The sequence below is a fragment of the Benincasa hispida genome, chromosome 6, assembly GCF_027475165.1.
Source record: "Benincasa hispida cultivar pf3 chromosome 6, pf3_genome.v1.1, whole genome shotgun sequence".
NCBI classification, from domain to species: domain Eukaryota; kingdom Viridiplantae; phylum Streptophyta; class Magnoliopsida; order Cucurbitales; family Cucurbitaceae; genus Benincasa; species Benincasa hispida.
This window is the reverse complement of record NC_143483.1, coordinates 39,288,620-39,297,454: the sequence shown is the minus strand read 5'-3', so window position 1 is coordinate 39,297,454 and position 8,835 is coordinate 39,288,620. Positions and strand designations below refer to the sequence as shown.

Sequence of the window (8,835 nt, the reverse complement as noted above, 5' to 3'; positions counted from 1 at the left end):
TCAACTTAAAGAGAAAAGATTGGAGTTCCAACCTTAATAATGCACTTTCGGCTTATAGAACCACTTTTAAGATACCCATAGGAACAACCTTGTACCGAATTGTATACGGCAAGGAATTCCATCCTCTGGTAGCGGTTGAACACAAAGCGTATTGGGTGGTAAAACAATATAATTTGAATCTAACCGAAGCCGGAAAGAAAAGACTCCTAGAATTGCAACAATTAGAAGAATTAAGACAAGATGTTTATCAAAACTCAATAATTTATAAATAGAAAACCAAATTTTTTCATGACAAAGGCTTAATAAGAAAGGACTTCAAAATAGGACAAAATATTTTGCTTTAAAATTCTAGATTACAATTGATGCATGGAAAACATAAGTTCAAATGGTTAGGTCCTTTTGAAATTACTAATGATTTCTCTTATTGTGCAGTTGAAATAAAAAGTTTTGAAACAGGAAAAACATTCAAGGTGAGCGGGCACAGACTTAAAATCTACAATAAAGGGCATGTAAACCAAGTCCAACTGGACTTGCATTTGACTAATCCCTTATATATTTGATCCCCATCTTCACCAACGTCGAGCAAGCGACGCTAAAAATTTGCAAAAATAGGATAATTTTTTTTTTCCTTTTCCTTTTCATTTTTTTTCCTTTTTCATTTTTTTCTTTCTTACTTTTTTTTTTTTTTTACATTTCTTAGCGTATTTTTTAATAAATAAAAAAAATTGATTCTTCTTTTTCTTTGTTGGTAAACTCAATAAAAAGGAAAGTTAAAAAAGATAAATAAAACAAAAAACAAGGAACTCTCTCAAGCAAATAAATAATCAATCCCAAAAACTAAGGAAGTTTCTCTCTACATCCCTTACTTTTTATTCTTGACCTCATTTCCATTTATTAAACATGGAGGACAATGTTCAATCTTTAAGTTGGGGGTGGAAAACATTACATGTTTTTGGCATTCTTTGATTAGCTTTGTAAAAAATGAACCTTACTAAAAACTTTTCTCTATAATGATATCTATATAGAATCATATAAATGCATGTCTGGAACACTTGAGCATCTAAGCTCGGGTTAATAGATTAGTTGATTAGTTAGATTGATTCTATAGAATTTCTGACTCTAGATTGACATATCTTGATATATTTGAGGCTCTGAGACATTTTGATTACATAATTTTGATTATCTGAGAACATAACCATTGAATTCTTAATACTCCAAAAGACTATTGATTGACTCTTTACTCATCCTGCCATGAATGATTGAATTCATAAAAACATAAAATAAAAGAAATACATTCATTTTGTTTTATGCATCATTCGATTTACACAATCTCTTGATTCTCATCATTAAAATTTTGATGACACACTTTCAAGTAAAGATACAAACAAAATTTTAGAACTTTTAAAATTTTCAAACAAAAATTTGAAACAATTTTTTCAAAAGAATTTTGTTTTTCCTTTTAATTTCATACAAAATTCGAATACTTAGCTTTTAGATTTATTTAGAATCTTTAAACTTTTAGAAATGTCATATCTCTTTAATTTTCTTTATCACCCCAGTAGAACAAATTTTGGTCTAAGAACAACCATATTGTCAGAGAAACAAGTGTAGACAAAGAGAATAAAATAGGGTCTTTTAAAAGAAAACGAAAAAGTTGCTAGCATAAAAAAAAAAAAAAACTTGTAAAATAAAATCAAAATAACATAACTTTCACCAACGTGTGTGTATGTGCATGGGTAGATGTGAAAAGAGCTACCTTCATCGTGTTTCTATTAGGACCCATAAGAAAAGAGTGATAGGTTCTCGACGGTATGAGTGTGAAGGCTATTTCTCTAAGTAAAAAAAAATGCCAATTAAGTTTTGTGTGTGTGAGTATATAAAAGGTACCCTTGCCTTAGAATTGCCTCTCTCTGATGCAACTTAGGTATATCTTAAACCGATAACCGAGCTAGTGTAGGGCGAAGGGAAATTGAGAGATAGATCTCGCCTTTCCACTAGTTTTGACCTTTAAATAAACTAAAACTTAGTAGTCTTTTCTTTTATGACTCAGCAAGAAAAAGACCTTTTCTTTTCAAAAATATGTTTCAACTCTTTGTTAACAAAATTTTAAAACTTCTAACTAGATGTTTGTATCGTTACTTTCTTAACTGATCTTGAGAAAAGAGATGAAAGTCAAATGAATATGTAAGTCAATTAAATGAATAAACTATTTGAATGGCTGAATGAAAATAAAAATGAATAAAACTTGGAACAAACAGTGAATAAACGAATTCATATTTTGCTTGAATGAATGCATATTTCTACTTTTTAACTTGCTTGGGACAACCATGAGCTAAGTTGGGAGTATTTTGTTAAGTCTTGCAAAGAGTTATTTTTCTTATGTTGATTCCATAAATTCTACTTGATTAATTTGCTTAAAATTTCTATTTTATAGGTAAAATCCAATCCCGACACCTTTGGAGTTATTACAAAACATTAGGAGCTAAATGAAGTCAAATTGGACAAAAGGATCACTTAAGAAGAAGAGCAAAAGGCAAATTACCATTTTGCCCCTCATAAGGATCAAATTTACACACTTCAGCAACGCTCGGAGCGTTGCAACACTCCCAAAATAACATCACCCAATGCTACTTCAACGCTACTGGATAGAATGCTTCATTTTGCTACAAAATAGGGCAGTGTCGCAACGCTTTACGCATCATTGCAACGCTCTGGGAAATGTCGAAAAATGATGGAAAAATTAAAACACGCAAGCACGTTTGTGCAAATGAGCATTGAACCTACAAAATTCGTAGGGTCGCAATGCTGCAACCCTCTTCAGTACAAAAAAACTTTAGTTTCAGACCTCATGGAAGGAGAAAACTTCATTTTTTTTTCAAAGAGAGATACCAATTCTATGAACACTAGAGCTATTCTTTTGGAAAAAATAAGTGTAATTAAATGGTTAATCAAAAAGTTAAGCAAACAAAAATAATGATCAAAATAGCAGGCTTTTTAGATTACAAAACGTTGTACTAGATACCCTAACTTAATAACTCTACACCTAAAACACAAATTTCTTAACTACAGACAAAATAATTCTATATCTCAAACACAGACTTCCTAATTCTACAAACATATTAATTCTAGAGTTTAAAATTCAAATCATCACCCCAAACAACCACTTAAAGATAGTTCCAATTATATGTATTTGAGGACAATTGAAATTTTAATGTAGGTTTTACACTTCTAAAAGCTCAATGGTTAAATTTTTGCTACTTAACATTAAGAGGTCCAAATTTCACCACCGTTATAAATGAGGTGTGATTTGTCAGAACAAAAGCTACAGTTGTAACCATCGCCATTATTGAGTACGTACCAATTACTCTCAATTGTGCCTAACAACCAATTATTATTTAGCATTGAAGTGGGGACGTTTTAGTCTTTTAGTCAATTAATGAATTTAAGCAATGGTAGTTCAAGCCATTAATTTCTTTTGCATAGCTATCAATGATTTACATTTGTAGTTTTTTACTAAAGAAATATATAATTTATATCAAATCTTAATGGTTTAAAATGTGGATCAAATGTAAAGAATAGGGTTGAAGGAATGAAATAACCAAATTAGGAGTCTCTTATCTTTCAAATTAGTCCCTTATCTTTATTTCAACATTACTGCTATCCTATTTTAGTTAATAGTTTCGTCTAACCTTATTTTTGTCAATAACTTGTTACGAAAATTCTATTGAAAATATCGATAAAATATCTAATGGATATTTCTAGAAAAATTATAGAAATATAAAAATTCAAAAAAAAATTAAATTAGTAAATACACATTTTATGATTTTTAAACAAATTAACATGTCTATTGTTTATATTATATTTATATTATGACATTATTCATTTTTTCATGTTTCATAAATTTTTCTATGCTACAATGAAAATAAAAATTCATCCCTCATGTCGATGTCCAACCCATGAAAATATGAAAATATACATGAAAATATCGACATGTCGACAAAATTTTAATACTATGACCCTAATTTTGTATAGTCAACCTATTTTATGAATAAAAAATGCTAGAATAATAAATTTAGTCATGTTTTCTTGAAACAACTAGAAATAATATGAGAGTATGAAACAAAATCTTTTTGTTTCTTAATTTGGATATAACTTTTAGAAACTTAAAATAGGTAATATGGAAACTAAAAAGCAATTGTTAATTCTAAAAATAAGAGATGCGAACAACAACTAAGAATGAGAGCCTAATATTCTATGATCAAGAAATCTATAATATAAATATCTCATATTATATATTGTCGTGTACATATATATAATAGGTCTTTTCTAGTTTACATTTTTAACTTCATCTTTGTTGCAGTACTTTAAGGCCAACATACCTGCAAAACAATTTTGAAATGGTAAGTTAATTGGAAAAAAAATAAATAAATAATAATGAAAAAAAATCTCAAGTAAGGTTAATTGCAATGGATATGTAGTATTTTTAGAGACAATAATTAAATGTATAGCAACATTTCTAATGAACTATAAATATAGCAAAATCTCTTATAGACTCAACTACTAATAGATTTCTACCAGAGATATGACTTGTCGTTGTTAGACTCCGAAAGTTGGATATAAATTTTTTCATATTTACAAATTCTTTTGCATTGTACTATATACACAAATATTTTGTGCTTGATTGCTATATTTGTAATTATCCCATACATAAACTATACCATTCTTTTTCTTTAAGAAAACATTATGCTTTTATTAATCATTAAAAAAATGTTTTCCGAACCCTTCATTTAACACTTTTTTTTCTGTAAAAAAAAAAAAGTAAGAGGGATTATCAAAAAAACAAAAAAAAATATATGGGTGAGGATTTTCAAAAATAGAAAAATAATGAAAATGTTATTATCTTTGATCGAGGCTGATCAAGGCTAATTGAAATCTATTAGCATCTATGAGTGATAGACGCTCATAAAAGTATATCAATATCTATCGGTATTTTTTTTATATTTCTATGTCATTTTTTCTATCCATAAAAATGTCCCAAAAATAAAATATTTCGTTCTTAAAAAGCTATACTATCAAAGTTCAAAAAGAGTACAACTTAAAAGATAATATTATTATAATATTAAAGAAATGAAAAAGTTAGGTTGAACTACAAGTCGGTGATCTCTGATTTTTCAAAATCTTATAGGCTTTAAAAAAACATTAAATTAAATAAAATGTTTAATAAATCTTTTCATTTTTGCATTTGCTTCTAAAATTCTTTTATCATCGGAAGTAACCGTTTTAAAAAAGAAAATTATTTCAAATGATAAAACTGTTGAAAATATTTATAAGATGTAGCAAAATTTTAGAACTATCAATGATAGACGTTAATAGACACTGATAAACTTCTATCTATATATATCAATATCAGTGATAGACATTGAGCGTTTATCATTGATAGTTCTAAAATTTTACTATATTTTATAAATATTTTAATTTATTTTTCTATATTTAAAAACAACCTTTTTAAAAATCACAATTTTTTTTTTTTGTTTTAATAAATTCGTGATCCACTGGTCATTTTCTTCAAAATCTCCTGAAATTGTAACATAATAAAGAATAACCCCTTAAAACTTTTAAAATTATTTAATAGGTAAAATACTACAACTTTAGGGCACCGCACCTATATTTATTCAACGTCTTCCAACCACACATAGAAAAAAATAAAAAATATTTTTAAAGAAGAAAAAAAGAAAAAAACTATGATTGAAAAAATGAGGTGAGCAATACAAAGATAAAGATAAATATAGTTTGAGATGCAAGTTTTTGGTGAAGAAAAGAGCAACTCACCGGCCCAACATCATAAGGGTGCCCATAGGATTAGTTCCTGGTGAGTTGGAGAAGGTGGAGCCATCGACTACACGCAAATTTTTTGTTCCGATGACTTTATAATTATCGTCGACAACTTTTCCGACCAAACATCCTCCATGGTAGTGCCAATAAGTAGCCACCGTGCTTTGACAATATTCTTGAACGGAACTATCATTCAACAAATTTTCCGGCATTGGAAGCCCCATAAATTCAAATCCTTTATTACCCTCCAAATCTTGGGTCTTAATCTTTTCCATAGTTTGAGTTTTAAGCAAATCTCCCACTTTTCTGACTCCTTCAACACATCGAGCAAGATCATCATGATGGGAATAATAATTGAATCGAACAATGGGACTCTTCTTCACATCAATGGAAGAATTCAAGTGGAGCCATCCCTTAGAATGGACATTAGAGAATTTTCCAACAAAAATGGCTAAGCTAGGGGTGATGGAAGTGGATTGAGGAGGAAGAAGACTATAAGATGGTAGAGGGAAAAATGGTAAAGGGCTAGCAAATGATTGTAAATGGATATTGTTGTGTAATGTTCCAACGACTTGTGCAGATGAAGCAACTAGTTGGAATGGAAGAACGATGGTGGGACTGAAACGGGGATTGTCCGTCATGAATTGACCGACATGTGGTTGGTGGAGAACGACAGGTAGTTTCAAAGATGAAAGATGAGATTTTGGGCCAATCCCACTTAGAAGGAGAAGTTGAGGACTTCCAATGGCTCCAGCACTTAAAATAATCTCCCCTTTCTTACGAATGAATGCTCTATGCAACTTTCCTTTTGACTCAGAATATGAAACTCCACTTGCAGATAGACCTATAAATTCGAAATACAGAAGAAGTTTTGTCAATGCAATGAAATTAAGTATACTCTAAAAAAAGAAAATATACACTAAATTCCGAAAAAGAATGTTTTTTTTAAAAAATATTTTTATTTGAATTTTTTTCTTTAAAATACACTTAAAAAATGTTTCAAAAACTATTTGAAATCGTCTTATTGTCCAGATTAAACACTTGAAAAATTAAACCAAATACATCCTAAGTTTAATTTCATTTTACTTTTAACCATGGCATACCTTTTATAGAGACATAAATTGGGTAAACATTTTTTGGAAATATTTTATTTCATTTTTGTGATGAGTGTGAGTTCGATAAAAATAGGTTCATTCTACACCAAATTCTTTTTTGTCTTTTTAAAAGTAGAAGATTAGGTAAACGGTGCACAAGTAGAGGAACCATTTTCAAAAAATTCATTGACGGACAAAATTTAAACCACATTTAACTTGTTAGGCACTAACCAGTGAAAATGATTTTTTGGACAGTGGCTTGAATGGCAACTTTAAGATTTTTGGGGTTGGCCTTATTAAGAAGCTCTACAGCTCCATGTCTATTTCCTTTCTCATCAAAGATGGAACCTCCAGTTTTAGTTCCCACACGGTGCCTCAAATCAAATCCATTATCAGGGCGAACACCACTTTCCAACAACGAACTCCTAAAAGCAGATTGCCAAGCAGTCAAATTTGGCCTAGATGCCACAGTTTCTTCAACCCATTGATAAGCCTTCTCCACTAATTTCATGTCCCAATCAATACCTGCAGTTTCAAAGAACTCGTGATGACCCCTCGAGTAGAAGCCTGCATTGATCATGCTACCACCGCCAAGGACTCGTCCTCTTATGTTTTCTACCCCATCCTCGGAGATGAAGCGTTGGATGGGGTTTTGGCCGTCATCATCTAGAAGAAAAACGTAGGATAGACCTTCTTCATTCAACACAAAGGGATATGTGTTGGGCTCACTGCCTCTTTCAAGAAGGAGAACCGAAAACTTTGATGATAATGTTGCAGCTATTGGGCAACCTGCTGTTCCTCCACCTATTACTATGTAGTCATATTCTTCTTCTACTGGTAGATCATTGGCATTGTGTACGAATTTCATGTAGCTAACATCTAGAATATTGAAGGTTAGAACAGTTAGAATCAATAAAGAGACAAAATTTAGAAAAGTAATTGAACTAAAGAGAGAGAAAGAGAAATAGATAGCGAGGGTTTTTGCCTTGATTAGGGATGGCATGTGAGGAGAGGATTGCAATAGAGATAAGGATGAGTAGGAGATCGGTTGCCATTGAATGCTCCATGGTTTCCCAAAGCTGTATTGTGGGGATACTTGTTAGATCCTTCCGGTATCCAAACCGTTGGTATTTATATAGATATAAAATTGGACTATTATTTAATCGCAAGCTAAGGTTGGTTGAACTTTTTATTTTTTGTTTTTATTTTACATTCATAGCTTACGTACAACTCGACTAATTTCATGAGATAATTAGTCTAATCTTACATTATTTCGGTGTCATAGGAAGCTATGTAGAATATTTAAATCTTACATAGATGGCCATCGTCATGGATTGAACTCATCTCTCGTAGTTCTATATCAAATTTAATGTCTTTTACTTATTACTAGGCCAATATATGATGATTATGGTAGAACTATTTTTTAGCACTACAATTATGGATTGTGAGGTTGAGCCTCTCATCTCAAGGACATTAGGAGCCCATGCCCATGTTTTCGTAATGAAAATTTGTTTCTCTACAATTACTTTGTGATGTTAATGATATTTTAATATTCTTCATCGTGTAACAACTATTATATATATATATATATATATATATATTTATTTGAGGTGGGAGAATCGAACTCCGAAATTTTGAGGTGGATACCGTCCAAAGCTGTATACCAAGGGATGTTCATGGGTTGTGTTGAGTTGGGTTGGGTTGAAAGACTTTTTGGACCCAACCCAATTGTTCCGGTTGTTAATTTATTCAATCTAAATAACCCTTTCTTAAAAGATGAACCCAATCCAACGCAACCATGAAACATTTGGGTTGGGTTGGTTCGAGTTGATTGGGTTATTTTTGTTCTAAAAGAAAGTAAGTTGTTAATATGTAAAAATTTGATTTAATTATTTTCATACATTAAATT

The 8,835-nt window shown here is 30.5% G+C and overlaps 1 protein-coding gene across 1 annotated transcript; it reads right to left on the bottom strand.

Moving 5' to 3' along the window:
- Positions 1–4,255: 4,255 nt before the first annotated feature.
- Positions 4,256–8,033, bottom strand: LOC120079482 ((R)-mandelonitrile lyase 1-like). The gene is made up of 4 exons (XM_090314775.1): positions 7,912–8,033; positions 7,158–7,805; positions 5,830–6,676; positions 4,256–4,379 (listed from the first exon to the last, which is right to left on the bottom strand). The coding sequence occupies exons 1-4, from the start codon at positions 7,991–7,993 to the stop codon at positions 4,346–4,348; spliced, it is 1,611 nt and encodes a 536-aa protein (XP_090170901.1). The 5' UTR covers positions 7,994–8,033; the 3' UTR covers positions 4,256–4,345.
- Positions 8,034–8,835: the final 802 nt, after the last annotated feature.